At 39.8% G+C, this 18,942-nt stretch overlaps 1 protein-coding gene and 1 long non-coding RNA gene across 12 annotated transcripts in view; one reads left to right on the top strand and one right to left on the bottom strand.

The window, feature by feature from the left end:
- The window catches only part of LOC140641182 (uncharacterized), a 50,865-nt gene extending 43,907 nt beyond the window's left edge, over positions 1 to 6,958 (top strand). For all 3 annotated transcript variants that reach the window (XR_012037720.1, XR_012037699.1, XR_012037711.1), the window contains 3 exons: positions 614 to 804; positions 2,651 to 2,779; positions 3,221 to 6,958. This is a non-coding gene — a long non-coding RNA (uncharacterized lncRNA). The remainder of the gene's footprint in view (positions 1 to 613; positions 805 to 2,650; positions 2,780 to 3,220) is intronic.
- Positions 1 to 18,942, bottom strand: part of CD274 (CD274 molecule) — a 144,321-nt gene that overhangs the window by 3,136 nt on the left and 122,243 nt on the right. For 7 of the 9 annotated variants that reach the window (XM_072840490.1, XM_072840515.1, XM_072840508.1 and 4 more), the window contains 5 exons: positions 13,138 to 13,203; positions 11,704 to 12,045; positions 4,814 to 5,098; positions 2,638 to 2,745; positions 870 to 929 (listed from right to left, as the gene is read on the bottom strand). In XM_072840490.1, the coding sequence (XP_072696591.1) occupies positions 870 to 929; positions 2,638 to 2,745; positions 4,814 to 5,098; positions 11,704 to 12,045; positions 13,138 to 13,189 (847 nt within the window). In that variant the 5' untranslated portion in view covers positions 13,190 to 13,203. Of the gene's footprint in view, positions 1 to 869; positions 930 to 2,637; positions 2,746 to 4,813; positions 5,099 to 11,703; positions 12,046 to 13,137; positions 13,204 to 17,071; positions 17,195 to 18,942 lie in introns of those variants that run through there. The other 2 variants (XM_072840451.1, XM_072840525.1) reach the window with 2 other exon arrangements.

Below are 18,942 nucleotides of genomic sequence, written 5' to 3'. Positions count from 1 at the left end.
GATCGGGCTCCCTGCATGGAGCCTGCTTCTCCCTCTGCCTGTGTCTCTGCCTCTCTCTCTCTCTCTCTCTCTCTCTGTGTCTCTCATGAATAAATAAATAAAAGCTTAAAAAAAGGCAGCACAAAACAGTTGAGTGGAATTGACCACATAATGAAACCTGCTTGAGCTCATTCAAATTAATTAGATCACTTTAAATTAGCACTGGTTGTGAAGTTTGGTTTCTAACAGCATTAAAAAGAATTAGAAATCTTAACATAACTTTCTTCTTAGTTCAATTAGCTGGGTGAGGTCTTTCTGACCTTTTATAAATGTAGACATTGGTGGTGAAATTAATTTAAGTGGATAGGTTAAAAGTAAGGTTCTATGGTCAGGCTAGTGGGCTCCAAAGCCTGATTTTTATCAGGCATGTGTTCTTGGGCAATTTGATGTATTTTCCTGACCCTCTGTTTTCTCTAGTATAACATGGGAAATATCCTAGTATTTATCTCTTTGATTTGGTGGGGAGATTAACCTAGGCACTGCATATGAAGCAGCTAACACAGTGCCTGCTACTCACGTTTTATCTATCTACCTATCACTCACCCATGTAAGTCAATGTGTTCCCCTTTTGCAGGGAGGTGTTAGATGCTGAGCTATAAATCTAGCAGACAGAAGCTGCCTCCTCTCCCCATCCTCAAAGCTCTCAGGATGCTACACTCCAGGCCATCTCTAAATCTCCTCGGGCTATGGGAGGAGTTCTCATCTTACAGTTGTGAGGCAGTTCTAACAGCCAGCATTCCTTAAAGTGAGAAGAGTTTATGGCTGGTAAGTTATAACTAACTTTTTGTTTCTTTTTCTTTCAAATTCCTAACCCCTGCTAATATTCTCACCATTTCGTTTCTTTGAGTTCCTATCTCGGGTGCAACATTTTTCCACATCCATCATTCTCCCTTGAGGGGGGAAAAAAAAAGGTCATTTTTATTCCCATGTAAAACAACTCTACATCCATCCCACATAGTGACTCAGTTTAAATTCCAAGTTCCTATGAAACATTTTTAACCCTCTAGGAAATCTGGTTAGATTTCTGAATTAATTACATGGGTTCCAACCCCTTAGGTCAATTCAATAGTTTAGGGCATATGCTTTTGCTCCTAGGTTTTATTTTATTTTTATGTTTATTTATTTTTTTAGTAATCTCTACACCCAATGTAGGGCTCGAAGCCACGACCACAAGATCAAGAGTCACATGCTATTCTGACTGAGCCAGCCAGGTGTCCCACTCTGAGATTTTCTTTAGGAGTATACACCTGTATTCTCCATTCTTCCCTCAGAGATAGACCATATCCTCAGAGATAGTACCAGTATTCTGAGGTACTATATTATACATTAGTTTTCTAGCCATTCATAATGCCAACTAATTATTTTTCATGGGAAAATACTCAAAATGCAAGTTGGCAACAGTCATGTCCTTGGACAAATCAACTCCATCTCAGGATCATCATATCATTGAAAACTGATCCTTCTCTTCTAGCTAATAGTCTCAGTTCTGTTAAATACCTGTTCTTTAGAAAAAGCTGACCTCCACTCAACCACATGGCTTTTCCAGATCCACCATCTTCTTACGGGGCTGTGGGGAACTTTTCAACCACTGCTGGAATTCCCTTCCATCTTCTACTTCCCTCTTTGATCTCAGATAACTCTACACACACAATCATCTTTGGATCCCCTGGTTAGATTTCTCAAAGTATTGGGGAAATGTCTACTTTGAATCATCTCAGAATGGGAGGAAATTATTTGAATAGACTCATTTTCCTGGATTTTAATTGTTCCCATGGGCAAAGAGAGAGGTAAATACATGCAAATTATTTTGAAAACTACATAGCATCCTCAGCCAGAAGTCTTGTAAAATACTCTATGGTAAAAGCATCACTGCTCTACAGGAAAAAAAAAAGAATCTATTTTTTATTCCTTAGGGTGCCTGGAAACCAGCTCAATATAACAATGCAACTAATAATGCAAGATTCACATTCAATTGACACTGACAGGTGTTTTAGCTTTTCCTCCCCTATTCTAAGTGTGTGGTTATTTGCATGATGGAAAGAAACGGTGTAATGCTTGGTCTTCTTCACCTTATGTACACACCCATTCTTCCACCTCTCACCCACATACACATGATCTTCACCGAGCAACCCTGCTCAGCTTCACTGTCATTGCTAGTCAACAGTGGAATGTCTTTGCCACCTTGCAAATCAATTCAAGGTTTCCCCGCAGCCATGTTCCAACTGTCATCTCCTTAGAAATGCTACTACAAGTGTTCACTGCCACTTTCCAACATAAGCGATGCTGTACAATAATGAAATGAACAGGATGGAGAAGAAGATAATCCACAGTTTCACATGGTAGCATAACTGAAACCCACTTTGCATAATTGAAAGTTGACCCAGGAAGGGAATGCTAATAGGAAGGCAGCATTTTATACATCAGTGTTTCCTGGCTGGGCCACCACTAGCATTTTGGGTAGGAGAGCTCCCTGAGACATGGGACATTACAGAATATTGAGCATCCCTGGCTCTGCCTATAAGTGCCAAATTGACAACAGTGGCACTCCTGTACATTTCCCCACATGCCCAATGGAGACCATTGCAATAAAGAAAATACCATGTTTTTTTAGACAGAAAGTGACTGCCAGGACTACACCAAGAAGCAACAGGAAAGGTCCCAGAATCATGAAATGAGTCCTCTCACTTGCTGGAACGGGCAGTCGTTCTGAAAAACAAAAGGAAATAAAAAGAAATGAAAGGTGAGATTTTGATGGGAAGGGGACAGAGAATAATCATCCTTGAAGTTTAATTTAGGCTAGCTTTGGGTTACAAAAAGTTCCCGGCCAGCGAGCGGCTGGAGTGGTGAGATACTTCTGATAGGAAAATGGGAACAGCGTAGAAGAGTGACACAGCTCAGGCTTTGGGCAGATGGGCCACTCACTAACTTTGGTCTCTCAGGCAAATCTTCTAACTGGCCTACAAAATGGAAATGATAATAAATTGATCGTGCTTACCACAGGTAGTTGCTGCTCAGTCCTAAATGAGAGGTCCAATGATCTCCCTGGCATTCTTTAATATAGAAGCTAGCAGTCTACTGTAAAGATGGCACATGAAGGCCAACTGGCACTGCCAAGAATTTCTACCTCCTCGTATACATGGCCATGATTGAGGGTCATCGCTCACTATCTTCTCTTTCCCAGTTTGAACATCTTGGACATCTGATCATTGGTACTTCTCGGCAATCTGTCTTGGCTCCGTGCGGGAAGAATGGCACGAAGATGCTCAGAGACTGCTAACTCCCACCTCTCTCCATTGGTCCTGATCCCTGACTACCTCGTTCAAGCTCTGAAGTAAAAACAGTGGTCAACCGCCCATCCACTAGCAGTTTACAGCTTACAAAGCCCATTTATATTCTTTTTATTTCAATCTCAGAATAAGTTCAGTTAGGTATGCAAAATATTTTTTTAAAAATCCGAGGTTATAGATGAGGAAACAGACCCCAAGCAATTAGGTGAATTACTAAGTCTTCCCACAAATAATTTGTCATAAAACAACTTTTAAGTGGCAGGAACCCACAAATGCAGCCCCTACTGAAGTGACTCACAACCCAGTGAGAACATCTCTAAGTTTCTAAATGTTTTTTCACTCTTTTCATTCATGGGACCATCTTGTATTGCTTTTCCTTGCCACCCGATTTCTATTCTTTTTTTTTTTTTTAAGATTATTTATTTATTCATTCATGAGAGACACAGAGAGAGAAGAAGACATAGGCAGAGGGAGAAGCAGGCTCCCTGTGGGGAGCCCGATGTGGGACTCGATCCTGGACCTGGGGATCACACCCTGAGCCGAAGGCAGATACTCAACCATTCATTGAGCCACCCAGGCATCCCTCCACCCACTTTCTCAGTTGTTTTTTCTGAAGCATCTGAAGCTTTACTGGCAACATCATTGAGAAGTGCTTCTCAGAACACCTCTGTTGTGTTAACATCATGCTCTCCTGCCTTACTTTCTCTAAAGGTCTCAGCCTCTCATCACTCTGTATCCCACCTTACCCACTCTGGTAGGGTAGTAAGAAAAACAATAATTGAGTCTATGCAGGGAAGAGTCTCAAATCATTTTCATACACTGTAGCTCACTGGCGCCTATAATAACCTTGCCTGGTAGGTTATAACTGTTATAACTAGGGAAAATGAAGCACTCAGAAGCTGAGTGGCTTATGCAGAGACCAGAGCCTTCCATCTTACACACTAAATTGACTGCTTTGCGTTGAAATGTCACAGTCTATCTTGGGGGTACAGTTGACAGACGGGGACAATGGATCTTTCCTATTTAGAGTAAGATAGAAAAGTATGTTCTATTCGCTTGCTACCCCAGAAACCCTGGAAAGAAAGGAGCAGCTCTGATGTGCTCGGATCTGGATTCCTGAAACACTGCCTGAGCTGTCTTCCTCTGGGGTACTCCCCCAGGTCCCCCCCGCCACAAAAGCATTTCCTACATGGGATAGGATTGCCTTATCTGTTTATCTGTTTCCTGGAGAATGTCAACAGTGTCTAACTCTTCTATGAGCCCCTGATGCCTGGCACATAGGGCATATCCAGTAAAATATTTGCTGAATGTTTATTAAACAGCAATAGGACTTGGATGAATGGGGATAAGGAATCATTTTGTAAATACAGTGTCATTCATGCATTCACTTATTTAACAAACGATGGATGCCTAGAATGAACATGCATCATGCTAGAGTCCAGGGAACAGCAGTAGGCACATTTGTATTGAGGCATTCAGAATATTACCTGGGATGACCAACTCGGCAGTATTGTTTTCCTCAGGACCTGATCTTTGAAAAGTGCAGTAGAAAATCTCATTAGCTGTTGCATTGATGTTCAGCGTGCTGGTCACATTGAAAAGCTTCTCTTCCCTATTGGAATTAGTGATGGTGGTTTTGCCACTCAGGACTCGGTGGTCACTGCTTGTCCAGATGACTTCAGCCTCAGGGTAACCCTCAGCCTGACACATTAGTTCATGTTCAGAGGTGACAGGATCCACAGAAATTCTTTGGCTGATGTTGCGGTACGGGGCTAGATCATGAGCAAAAAGAGGTCAGGGCTTTCATTTAGGACAAAATTAGGCATGTGGCTTGGTGTCGTCTACATTAGGAAAAGTATCAATTCAGGTGGGTTCTCAAGAGAAATAAGCTGATGTTCAGAAGTCTCAGCAGTGAGGAACCTCTATTCTGCTTCAACTCGCCCATTCATAGTTGGGCTACATTTGAGCTCAAAGGAACAATTACCTACCTTGCTATGAAAACCATATTGCTATTTTTATCAAGCTCCAAGTACAAACACATAGGTTAAAGAGAATTGTCATCTCTAAACCAATAGTCTTTCTATCCAAATACAAAATATGTCTGCCATTTGTTCAAGTCTCTGTATCTTTCTCCTAAAGCTTTATAGTTTTTACATAGGGCTAACCCATTTCTTCTTAAATTTATTCCTGGATATTTTCTTTTTGTTATTGTAATGCTGTTTTTGTAACATGAACCTTTCCAGCTGGCCAGCACAGTTTCCTTAGACTTTATTTAATAATCAGAAAAGCTGATTTTCACATGCCATTCACTTTTTCAACTATGGGTCAATCAATGATCAGAAATTCGGTATGAAAAGGGTATGAAGTATAGTATCATTGTAAAAACTGATACGTGTTCCTGGATAATACTATTTAAAGTTTAAGTTTATTTTTTACTTCAGAATAGTTTTAAGATTTCCAGATAAGTGGCAAAGATAGTACAGAGTCCCCACATACCTATCACCCAATTACTTTCTATTAACATCAGAGTTAATCATCAGTAGAATATGATGTTAATAATACATCTATTAACATCATGTTAACTTTCTGTTAACATCTTCTATTACCATGGTGCATTTGTCATACTAAGGAACCAATGTTTATATAGTACTATTAACTGTACTTTGCTCACACTTTGCTCCATTTCACTTGTTTTTCCCTAATGTCCTTTTTTCTATTCCAGGATCTCATCTAGAATACCACATTATAATACTTACTTTTTGAACTTTTTATACTGGCTATTTGAATAAATCATTTAAATAATTATTATACTTAAGAAAGAAAGTTTGAATTTTATTTTATTTTTTTTAATTTTTATTTATTTATGATAGTCACACACAGAGAGAGAGAGAGAGGCAGAGACATAGGCAGAGGGAGAAGCAGGCTCCATGCACCGGGAGCCCGACGTGGGATTCGATCCCAGGTCTCCAGGATCGCGCCCTGGGCCAAAGGCAGGTGCTAAACCACTGCGCCACCCAGGGATCCCCAAGAGAGTTTGAATTTTAGATCATCAATTAGAATTTAACTCTTTGGTTTGGGCCCTTTTAGGATTAAGATACCACATGTACTACTTTAGTAGATTATTTAGTGCATTTACATCACCTAAGATCTTTATTCATTTTATTCATTACATGCATGGTAACATGTCGTTCTTCTCTTGGTATAATCTTTATTTCACTCACAGAGACTTAATACGAAACAGCCAGAAGTAAACAAAACTGAAATAATGATGTGATGTTTTTATGCTTGCAAGTCAATGAAATGGCCAACAGAAACAGTAGAAATCAACATGATTATAATTTCAAAACACGTGAACCATGAGGACTTGAGTCCTCAACCTTGTATCTGTTATGTTTAAGAATCTTTTTAAAAAATATGATTATACTTCCTGAAACAATATTACCATGATAGGGTCTAGTTTACATAGTACAGAACTTGATTTCTGGGCCATTTAGTTTTCAAGACTAAAATCACAGGTAATAGTAAAGTATTAAAGGTCAAATATTTGTTTTACTCTTGTAACTTTTAATGGAATGATAAAGGATAACGTTGCTTTATCCCTAAGCATGTGTATAAATGTGGTCTGCCCCTCAGAGCCTAATAAAATGAGTGGAATGGTTCTACTCATTGACCAGATATCCACTGGTCAATGAGTAGAACCATTCCACTCTTTAGTAGGGTACATGTATTGGGGTACAGGAAGCAAAAAATTAGAACTTCCATTTAAATATATTTTAATTGTAATAGTTAAGAAATAATCTAAGCTTCATAAACTTTACTATTGGACACTGGGCCTCATTTTTTTTTTAAGATTTTATTTATTTATTCATGAGAGATAGAGAGAGAGAGAGTGAGGCAGAGACACAGGCAGAGGGAGAAGCCAAGCTCCATGCAGGGAGCCCGAAATGGGACTCGATCCCAGGTCTCCAGAATCATCCCCTGGGCTGAAGGCGGCGCTAAACCGCTAAACCACCCGGGCTGCCCTGGGCCTCACTTTTTATGCCGCATGAGGGTCTTAATGGGAAGAAGGAAATTTTATAAGACCAAAGGGAAAACAGTGATTCCTTTGGGCTTATTACAGATTTCCAGATTCTCTTATCTAATTTTAACTAGACTAACCTGCTCACAAAATGAACAAAAAAGTAAAAATTTTCCCATAAAGAAACTGAGGATGAATACTAATACTTCAAGCACAAAACACAAGGAAGTGGCAGGAGGGACACTTTTTACATCTTTATGACACTTTATGAAGTTAAAACAAGAAGTACATAATTGGACCTGATAAGGTGGTGGTTTAAAAACCCTCAAGATTTTACATAATGCTGCTATAGACATTGGGGTGCATGTGTCCCTCTGAATTAGTATTTTTATATTCTTTGGGGAAGTATCTAGTAGTGCAATTCCTGGATCTTTTTTTAACTTTTTGAGGAACCTCCATAGTATTTTCCTACAACAGCCAAATTATGGAAACAGCCCATTTATCCATCAACTGATGAATGGATAAAGAAAATGTGGTATGTATGTGTATACACACACACATACATACACACACACACGAATATTACTCAGCCATAAAAAAGAATGAACTCTTTTTTATTTGCAAGATGTGGATGGAGCTAGAGAGTACAATATTAATATTAAGTGAAATAAGTCAGTCAAAAAAGGCAAATACCATATTCCTCACTCGTATGTGGAATTTAAGAAACAAAACAAATAAACATAGGGAAAAAAAGAGGCAAACCAATAAACAGATTCTTAACTGTAGAGAATAAACTGATGGTTACCAGAGGGGTGGTAGGTGGGGGGATGGGGGAAATATGTGATGGGGAATAAAGAATGCACTTGTGATGAGAAGCAGGTATTGTATGCAAGTGCTGAATTCCTAAATTGTACACCTGAAACTAAAAACAAAGAATACCAAAACCTCAAGATTGTCAAGACCATCTGCCTTTGTTAACAATGAATTTAACCTTGAAGTATTAGCTAATGATAGTAAATCATAGTTAACAAGGCATTAAAATATAATTAAATTTTTATTTCATCCTTTAAAAATGTCTATCTTTATACATTTATAGAATGTTCAATGCATTAGGCTAAACCATATGAAGTCAGTGTTGTTCAACTTCATTTACCTTTTAAAAATGTCAATTTCTTATGCTATATCCTTTTATCAGCATAAGAATATCCTTTCTAACTATACACACACACAAATACACACATATTAACTAACATGCTTTACTGATGGAGTAGGTCATCAAACACATGTGTAGACTCCTGGTTTACTAGATAGGGCACACACATGCTAATCGAATGGTCACATCAAGATCAAGAAAAGTTCACTGTAGTTTTGAAGTCAATATATAACTTCATACACACTCTGGAGGTATAAATACAGAAAGTAAAACCTGGTTGTTAGGGACACAGACTCCAGAACTAGATTACCTGAGTTCAGAACCTGGCTTTACCACTTAATAGCTGAGTAAACTTAGGTAAATTAGTTAATTTCTTTGGGTCTCAATTTTCTCCTTCATAAAATGAGAATAACACCACACACGTCATTGAATCTATGATGCCATCTACTAAAAGATGCACTTAGATCCAGAGATAGTAAAATGTGAAAAACCTGCATCTTAGACATAATGAATCCCTTACCCCGTAGAGTCATTTGAGGATTAAATGAAGAGGATAGGCAAAATGCTTAGGACAGGTTCCTGGCACACAGTAAGTACTACATGGGTGTTAGTTACTATTATGATAACTACTAGAGCTGTTCCTCCTCCTCTTCTTACTGCTACCATGTAAGTGTACTCATGTACTCATGTACTCTTCAGAAAGTACTGACTATTCCTCATGAACAGACTTGGAAATAAAATTTCACATATTCAAACCTGTTCATCTTTCAAAATTGTTAGCCTCATCCTATTTGAGGAAATATTTCATTCATTCATTCATTCAAAAAATATTTTTTGTGTTCCCTTGTCAAACTTCTCTTATATGCCCAGTCCTGGGATCTAGCACTGAATAAAACAGACCAAAATCTCTGTCTTTGTGGAGTACATATTCAAGAAAGAGGAGAGAGATAATGAACAAAACAGGTGCATTCATATGTGTTAGATAGGCATGAAAAGCTTACGTGATACATTAGATGGGGAGGAATACTATAGAAAAAAATCTAAACAAGGCTGGTTGGTGAATCTAGGGGAGAGTTGGGGTTGGTAGGGAATGATAACAGTTAATCCTTGGCTCATATAAACAAATAAGCTTTGTCAGGAAAACTATGCAATACTTTGGTCTTTTAGTTGCCTAATCCCATTTATGGTCCTTGCTATTAGGTTAAATGATTAAGGAAAAACAACATTCTCAATTGAAAGTCAGATACCTGAGAGTATGTATGGTATTTAAACTGATAAACACGAAAGATGTAATAATACCCAGAGTGATAATAATAATTGAGTTAATCCAAAACTAAATTTGCATTTTAGTTTTGAAATGCTTCACCTATAAAACCCCATGGTGAGTAAACTCCCTGTGGGGAAGCTGTATTACCACGTTTGCAGTGATGGGAAGAGAAGCATTACTGTGAAATCATTTGCATATAGGGGCGGCTCAGGAATTGTACTTCCTTGAGTTGTTAAAGCTCATGCAAGAGGACCATTGCCACTGGTAACACTGCCTCAATGCAAGTGAAGCATGGTGGTGGCCTTTCTCTGGGGTAGTTCAACTCAACACCCAAGACCATTGTGTGCAGATGACAACAAGATGGATTGGGACTAGGATGCCAATTTAGTAATTTATAATATAAAATGGAATGGTCAAAACAAATCAGACCCTCAAGTCTGGCTGGTCATCTGCTTTGCTCTATCAGGAACCCCTTCTTGGAAAAAACATCAGTGCAAAAGGCAAAAGGTTTCCAACTGTGTTGAACCATAGCAAAAGAAATCACAGATCAACAAAGGAAATTACAGAGCCCAGAGGACCAGAAAGAACACCCTTCCTTGCTACAGGACAGCTGTATGATTTTTTTTTTTTCATAGTACTGATTTTCAGATTGAAGGCAGGCCAGGAATGCAAAGAACAATGAGTGATGACTGGATTCTGGTCACATACTAAAAGGTCATCATGTAAACAAAAGAAGCAGGCAGATAATCTCAAAACTATGGCTTGAGAGGGCAGGTATCAGCTCAGTATCAGAAAATAATTTCAAAACGCTATGGAAGGGAAGTCCAAGTGACAGAGCGTCATTGTGGAAAGTATGTGAGCAGAAGATCCCTTATGGGGATTTCTGTTTCTTGGGAGTTTGGACTAGCTGCTCTTACTTGGGATCCTTTCACCTTTCAATTCTATGAATCTTAACAGTAAAAGTAGAGGGGTCAGTGAAGGTGTTTTCCTTATCTAATGACAACACAAAACTTTGAACACAGGTGACCTGATGACATATTTGTGGGTCAGTACCTGGGAATTTGATACTCACAGTTCCTCTACAACACTCCAAGATAACAGTGGTGTAGATTTTCAAGATGAATATATGCCCAGTGAGCATAGTTTATACTGTCTCTGAAGAAGAATAGTTTCCTTTATGTTTGGTATTATTTTTTGCCTTTATAGATGACTTCAAGTCTTTTTGAATGTGAACCTCACAATGGGGTTTGTTTTTACTATATTTATTTGGAGTTGACAGAGTTATAAAGAAAGGAAAATGATGGCAGACTTAATCACATTTTTAAAAAAATTATAGTTGAATAAAAAAATTCCTGGAGGGACACACAAATAGTAGCTACTATCTTTATATGCCACAGAAGATGGGAGAAGGATACTCTGTAATTCATGTTATTCCCTTCCATGGTATCTGAATTATTTGCAAGTACACGTATTACTTTCATAATAATAAAAAAGTAGGGATCCCTGGGTGGCACAGCGGTTTAGCGCCTGCCTTTGGCCCAGGGCGTGATCCTGGAGATCCGGGATCGAATCCCACGTCGGGCTCCCGGTGCATGGAGCCTGCTTCTCCCTCTGCCTATGTCTCTGCCTCTCTCTCTCTCTCTCTCTGTGTGACTATCATAAATAAATAAAAATTAAAAAAAAAAAGTAGAGACTAGGAATTTATTTTTAAGAGAACTGAATATACTGTGGAACATGGCCCCACCATGTCTGGCTCTGGATCTCCAGGGACTGCCATACAGGAAGTGTTTGAGAAATGCTCATTGGATGAGTGTGTGAATGAAAGGATGAGCAGATTACCACAGTGGAGAACAAGGTGGACTTCCAAGAAGAAAAAGTTCCCAGTACTGGGGTATGGTCTTAATAAAGATTGGGCCTCTTCACCTGCATTTACTCTTACCATGAACTTTCAAAGTAATCCGCTTGTAGTCAGCACCGCCATAGCCGATCAAGCAGCAGTAAACCCCTGCATCCTGCAATCTCACATCTGTGATCTGAAGCGCAGCCTTCCCCAAGAAGAGCTGGTCCTTCAATAGCTGAGCCCTCTGGCTGTAGCTGCTGTGCTGAACTTTCAGGTCTTCCTTTCCATTCACAAATTGAATAATTTTTTTATCCTCCATTTCCCAGTAGACGATTAGTGCAAACAAGTTTAACTGTTTTTCCACCGGGAATTTGCATTCCATTGTCACATTGCCACCATACTCTACCACATACAGGTCCTTAGAAACTGTGATCGTAAATGCTGAAGAGAAAGACAACCAAGCTTCAGAAGATGGTAAACTCCTCAAAAAACTTACATATTAAATGCAGGGTTTACAAACACTTTATCTGGTCACTTATATGATAATTATGTTTAAGGATTTACTTCCCTAAAATATCTATTTTATCTAGTGGCTTTGGAACATGTTTTGGAACCCTGGATCTCATCTCTAAGTTAGAATAATACGATCCACTATGGGGCACCTGAGTGGCTCAGTTGGTTAATCATTTGTGGCTCAGGTCATGATCTCTGGGTTCTGGGATAGAGCACCACATCACTGGGCTCCCTGCTCAGTGGGACGTCTGCCTCTCCCTCTTCCCCTCCCCTCCCCACTGCTCATGTGTGCTCTCTCTTTCAAATAAATAAAATTTAAAATAAATAAATAAATAAAATGCACTAAACAAGTTGCTGTTTCTTAACCAAATCATAAAAATACATTACTGTAGAAACATTACATGGTAATGGGGTACTTATAACCAGGAAGACTGTTTCATGTGGATATCCCCACAGTGTCCTTTGGTTAGACACCCTAGTTGCCTTCTATATAGTCTGAATGATCGATTCCAATAGTCCTCTCTTCTTATTGCCCTAAAACCCTTGATCAGCTGTCTGGCCAGAGGTATATGGGTATGGAGATTTAGGGAGGGTCTCAAGAGATAGTACTATGTTACCCTGACATTTTCTAACGCACACTATAATTCTACCATAGGATATCCACATTGGGAAAAGCCAGTCACAGAGCAAGGTGGAAAGAATGTTCCTGTTCTTGTTTAAAGTAAATGAATAAAAGTATACGCATGGACCATTTCCCCAGATAATTTCAGTAATTAGCCCTGGGAGATGGATAACAGGTAATGGATAAATAGATAATGGATTAATTTTCTTTCTTTCAGTTTGACCATAATCCCTATATATCTTTGTCCAGTGAAATGGGTTCATGAACTACAGAAGGAAAACGAATGATCTCTGTATAAAAAAAAATTACATCTATTTTAAATAATTATTTTAGTTTTTAACTTATGGTTAAAATATTTAAAATATAGAACCTAATGAAAGGGGGATTTGGTGTCTTACCTTTTAGCAAATGGCAGTAGGCCATGAATGTAAAGACACTAAACATTCTCATCGTTCTGAAGTGACCTAATTATGGAAAATGCAAAAAGAAAAATGTTTTATTTATTTATTTATTTATTTATAAAGATTTTTTTAAATAATATTTTTTAAGATTTTATTTATTTATTCATGAGAGACACAGAGAGAGAGAGGCAAAGACACAAGCAAAGGGAGAAGCAGACTCCATGCAGGGAGCCCAATGTGGGACTCGATCCCAGGACTCCAGGATCATGCCCTGGGCTGAAGGCAGGTGCTAAACTGCTGAGCCACCCAGGGATCCCCTAGAAAAGTGTTTTATTCAATAACTGAATACCCAGACATTATGGGTCTTGGCAGTTTTAAATGGAATATTCTGATAACCAGAAAATGACTGATTTATAAGTGTGGAAATGCAGTAGGGAGTTTAGAAGTTTAATACCCTTACTTAATATCCTACAGTCATAGAAAGCCAAAAGGAAGAAAGCTACAATGATGAGAATCTTTAAATGTAATTATAAGGCCTGAAAAAAACTTATACTGAACACTCAAAAGAGGCCAACAAGAAAATGGTGCACTAAAATTCTCAACTATTTCATGTTTCTTCTACAGTGGAACTTATCTAGAAATCCAAACTTGCCCTGTGCAAAATTTCAAAGCAAGGACAATCTAACGTCCACATCTCCCAACTTTTAATACTTTTTCTTCCTTCCTAGTCCCTGAACACTTTCATCCTATTCTTAGCTACTGAAGCATTCCACATCACTATCTCAACCATGCCACTTCTCTCCCAGGTGCCATCCTTCAGAAATCTCCTCTTCTGTTCTTGGCTTATTGCAAATTATAAATTCTATTCTCTCAATAAATTGATTCTACTAGTAGTGGCAGTGAGAAGAAGCAGCTGTTGAATTTGACCAATTCATACTAAGATGTGAATGACTTATAGCCACTCTTTCTACTTAGATTCTATTCTTCATTTTGTCATCCTACCTGAAATTCTACCAATTCTTTCATTCAGCAAACAATGATTGAACACTTCTGTCCCAGGCACTGTTTTAGGTACTAAGGACACAGCAGTGAACAAGAAAATCACTCTCATTTTGGACCTTATATTTAAGTAGGGAAATAAATAAGTAGAATGGAAAGAACCCTAGAAACTCAAACATCAGAGTTGAGGTAGAATAATGATATTTGATTACTTTTATGTTTTTCTTCATTATTAAAATAATATAAATACAACATAGAAAATGAGAAAAGAAGGGAAAAATCACCCACTATTCCATTACTTTAACCCAGGAAACATCTGCTAATGTCTAGAAATATTTTTGGTTCTCAAAATGCAGTGGAGTAGGGGTGAGGACCTCTACTCTCTAGTGGTAAAGGCAGGAATCCTGCTGCTGACCATCCTACAATGCACAGGACAGCCACCATAGCAGAGATATATCCAGGCCAAATTGTCAATAGTGCCAAGGTTGAGAAACTTTGCAGCCACTGTAAGCATTCCAGTATATATTTTTCTTCTAGTCTTTTCCCCTATGAATCTTTGCAGAAACCATTATAACCTTATCAGACATTTAACACTTTTTTTCATTTAATATTAAAATATAAATATTCTTCATTTTATTGAATAATATATTCATAAGTATTTTAGTGTTCCCATAATGTTTAGTTCCCCTATTGTTAGGTTTAAGATTGTTTCCAATTTTTAAAATACCATATATATTTGTGTATTCAGCAAACATCTGTTAAGTGCCTACTGTATGCCAGGCCACAGGCCAGGCCCTGACAACAGATTTCCCAAACTGGAATTGTGGATCGAGAAGAAAGAATATCTTCCTGGTTCCTGATATATGCAGATAATTGTTACATTGTATCTTCCACTGGGTATGATTAAAAAAAATTTTTTTTCTAATTTGATTATTGAAGAGTTACAATTTGAATTTTTCATGGGTTTGTTGATTATCTTGGTTCTTTTGTAAATTACTTCTTCATTTTCTGGCCTTTTTATCTTACTAGTTTCTTATCAATCTGCATAAACCCTTCACATTCATATACATATATATGGGTAAAAATAAAAAATGATAAAGTAAGATCAAGTTGTCATCCTCTTGTCAGTGTTAGGTGCATAATTCTTACTTCTGTCCTTTCTCTCTGCCCTGTACATGGGGAACAGGGGCAGCATGGGAGCCTGTGAGACCATGAAGCCTGCTCGAAATAAGGCTGCAGAAGCTGTCTCCCTGCCCTTTCCTTGGGCCAGAGTAGATTACATCACAATTATAAAATACTGTGGTATTATAAACAGAAATCTAATTATGGGGCAAAAGGAAACTGAAGATACCCCTAACTCCAAGCAAAGAACTGTTGAATGAGACAAAGGAAACAAAATCCACTCATGCGTTAAAACTAGTTTTGCCAATGTTTATGGCATACGCTGGTGGAGTTCCTATTCTTTAAAGAATCTGGTTGAAAATTTTAGGGGTAATAAAAGTTTACTGGAAGCTGATGGGTTAGAGCTGCTATTTCCCTAATTCCTCATGATACTACTTTTTTGAAGGTTCCTTTCCCTTGGAGTAAGGCTGTCATTAGTTGGGGGACAAAAATGTAGGCAGAGCCCATGTGAATAGCCATGGTCTTTAACCTATAATCCCCACATCAGGGCAGTTAGTATAAGACAACACTGATACCTTCAAGTAAGAAACTATGATGGTATGTCTGGATTCCCAGACAAGAGCATTCAAAGAGCAAGGAAATGTGAACTAGGGAAGAAGTTATGGTTCATTCAGGATGGGGAAGCAGGTTTGTCCCTGGGGAACCCAGTATAACACTAGGGAACTGAGAGTGTTTCTGTATCTCCCAAGAGTAACAAGGCAGGAGGAAAAGACAAGGAAAAGAATTGTATGCTTCCAGGTGGCTTCAAATCCCCACACCATTTCTACAGCTTCTTCTAGGACTACGCTTAACTACTGTCCTGTAACTACTGTCTACTCTCTTCAACTGAAAAAGGCTTATTTTTTTCTTTAGATTACCATCATTCTTAAAAACTGTGGGCAACTGTCCATGTAAACTGGCTCTTTCTTGAAGGTGATTTTCAATTTGTGTGAAAAGGCCTTTAAAATATTCAGACTCTTTGCCTAAGTAGTTAAACTTATAAGAGTTTATCTGAAGGAAATAATCAGTAATGTCCCAGAGATTTATAAGCAATCATGTCCACTGAGTGGCTAAGACACTTAACCACTGTAAATAATCTTTATGTCCAGCATGGGGTATTAATTTTGTCTACCCAGTACCATGCCATGCAGCCATTAAAAAAAAGAATATACACACACATATACTATCTAATCCATTGAAAATCACATAAGGTATTTTTGTAGGTGCAAAGCGGAACAGTGATACTTGAACGGACTCCCTGTGTTATGAGACAAAGACAATGGTCTTCCTCCTTCAGGACTCCTGTAGGTCCTTAGGGCAGATAGAGCAAAGAGCTCAGGTTGGGGTATCCTGGCTCTTACTCACAATGGGAGAGCTTTAGGAGAGCTGGATGACACTCAGACCCTACTGCTAGAGAGCAACTGAGGGTGGACGAAGACCCCAGTGTCCGACCTCCAGCCTAGGAGTTTCCCTCTAGACCCAGCTACCTACCTCAGGACCATATTCACGAACGCACAGAAACACAGACTTACAAAATCATTATTAAGCAAAAACTGAGTCCCACCCCGCACTCCCCCTCCCCCCGGACGAAAGTCAAAAGTCCTAGCTGCTCCTATCAGCCTCTGCAGGTAACAGCTCTACTGCCCCATCAAACCACCGGCTTTCCCCCCGGCGCTTCTCTCTCCATCCCACAGGAAAGGTCTACAGACCACCCGGAGACGGCCCAAGACGCCAACCAGTGGGCACCTGCCGGGGGAAGGATGCCCCCTACCTGCTGGCGGGGAGCTGGCGGCGGCCGGGCGGGAGGTGCTGCACGCGGTGTCGGGGCCGCTGGGCCTGCCGGCGCCGGGATGCTCGCTAATGAGGCGGCGGAGCCGGGGGGCGCGAGCTCCCCGCCCCCCCCCCCGCCCGACACGCCTCCTCTGGGCCGGCTCCGCGGCCAGCCCCGCCCCCCTCCGCCCGGCGCCCGACCTGCCCGACCTCCCCGACCTCGCGGCGCGCCCCCAGCCGGAACCGGCTCCCCTCGCCCGTCGGCGGGCCCGCTGGGAGCCCCGCCCCGCCCGCCCCGCCCGCCCCGTCCCCCCGCCCAGCCCTGGAAAGCCGGGGAATTAGTGGATTCGGCGCCCCTGGGCGGGGGGGCGCGGGGAGACAGAGCGAAACCGAAAGTGAACTTGACATTCCGGCTTCTCGTAAATCAGCTTTTAAAGAGAAAAGCTCCAAGGAGAAAACAAACAACATGTCCTATTTTTAAAACAAAATTTTTAAAGTGAGCCAACGTCTGAATGAAATGAAGGTTTCGGACCGTCAGTTTCGTCTTTAGGATCTTAGGATCTGGACACTTTGAATCTGCCATCAGTGTCGTGCCCTCCCCCCCGGCTGATCAAGAGCTTTAGGATAATGAAACATCTTCACATAATCCGATATCATCCTACAGTATATACGAAATGACGGGCCCACAGGCTTTCGTTTTTATTCTAGAAAGTCAATGTGCCTATAATAGGAAATATATTTTTTAATACGTGGATTTTGAGGACTTCCTCAAAGTTCCTCGACATAATGAAACTTAAATTGCTTTGTCATTAAGGAACTTTCTATCACCGGTTACACCTTTTAAGAATGCTCTGGCTCCCCTGGGATCCAGATTAGGTGAACACATTTCAGATGAATATTAAGAAAACCCTTCTAATGATAACTCCAGCTCAATGGACCAGCAAAGGCAGAAACCAAGTGACCCACTGAGAAGGTGATGGCACAATTGACTTAAGCATTCCCCACTGCTGGACTTCTAGGTGTTTTCCTCTTTCTCCTTACTTCTTCTTCTTCTCCTCCTCCTCCTCCTTCTCTCTCTTTCTAATTTTAAATTGATAAAAACTCATCATGTCACTTGCCTGCTTATTCATTTCAGCTGCAATTCAAAATAATGCATAACAAATGAATATGGAGATGTCCATTGGTTTGACTATGGCATTTGCTTCCCAAGTAAGAATTTTCACATTCTCAGAATATCATATATATATTTTTTTCTTAACTTGGAAAAATACTGAGGATGATACTGCCTTAAAAATCTGTAGAAGAGTATGAAATTCTGTTTAGTCTCAATAAAGCTGTAATAGACTTGGATTCAGCTGAGATATTCCCTCTTTCAAAACTCTCTCTCTTTTTTAAGATTTTATTTATTTATTTGAGGGGAGAGGAGAGAGCCTGAGCAAGGGGGAGAGGGAGAAAAAGACAACCCGCTCACCACCTGCAGCTTGGTCCAGGAACCCTGTGATCATGACATGAGCTGACGGCAGATGCTTAACTGACTGAGCCACCCAGGTTTACTCAAAAGAAGTCCCATCCTCAAAAGAGGGGCCGATACCAAGCCAAGTGGTGTAGCACTTCCTAGGGATGCTTGCCATAGGACGGCAAGAAAAAGAATTAAGATTGAGGTCTGGGTATGGTTTTTTTGTTGTCCCCAGGCAGCACAAAGACATATTGTGTCCTTGTGAAGAGCTGAAAAGAAAAGGGAATAGATAATAAAGTGGATCATTTTATTCACCAGAGTTCAGAGACTTAAGTATTATTTTTCAATATTTCTGCTGTCAGTTTATGTTTCCTTAGAAAGCTATTATATGCTTGGCCTGAACCATGTGAAGCCTT

Source organism: Canis lupus, chromosome 1 (assembly GCF_048164855.1).
Source record: "Canis lupus baileyi chromosome 1, mCanLup2.hap1, whole genome shotgun sequence".
Taxonomy (NCBI): domain Eukaryota; kingdom Metazoa; phylum Chordata; class Mammalia; order Carnivora; family Canidae; genus Canis; species Canis lupus.
The sequence above is the reverse complement of the archived record's forward strand: the minus strand, read 5'-3'. Positions and strand labels throughout refer to the sequence as shown.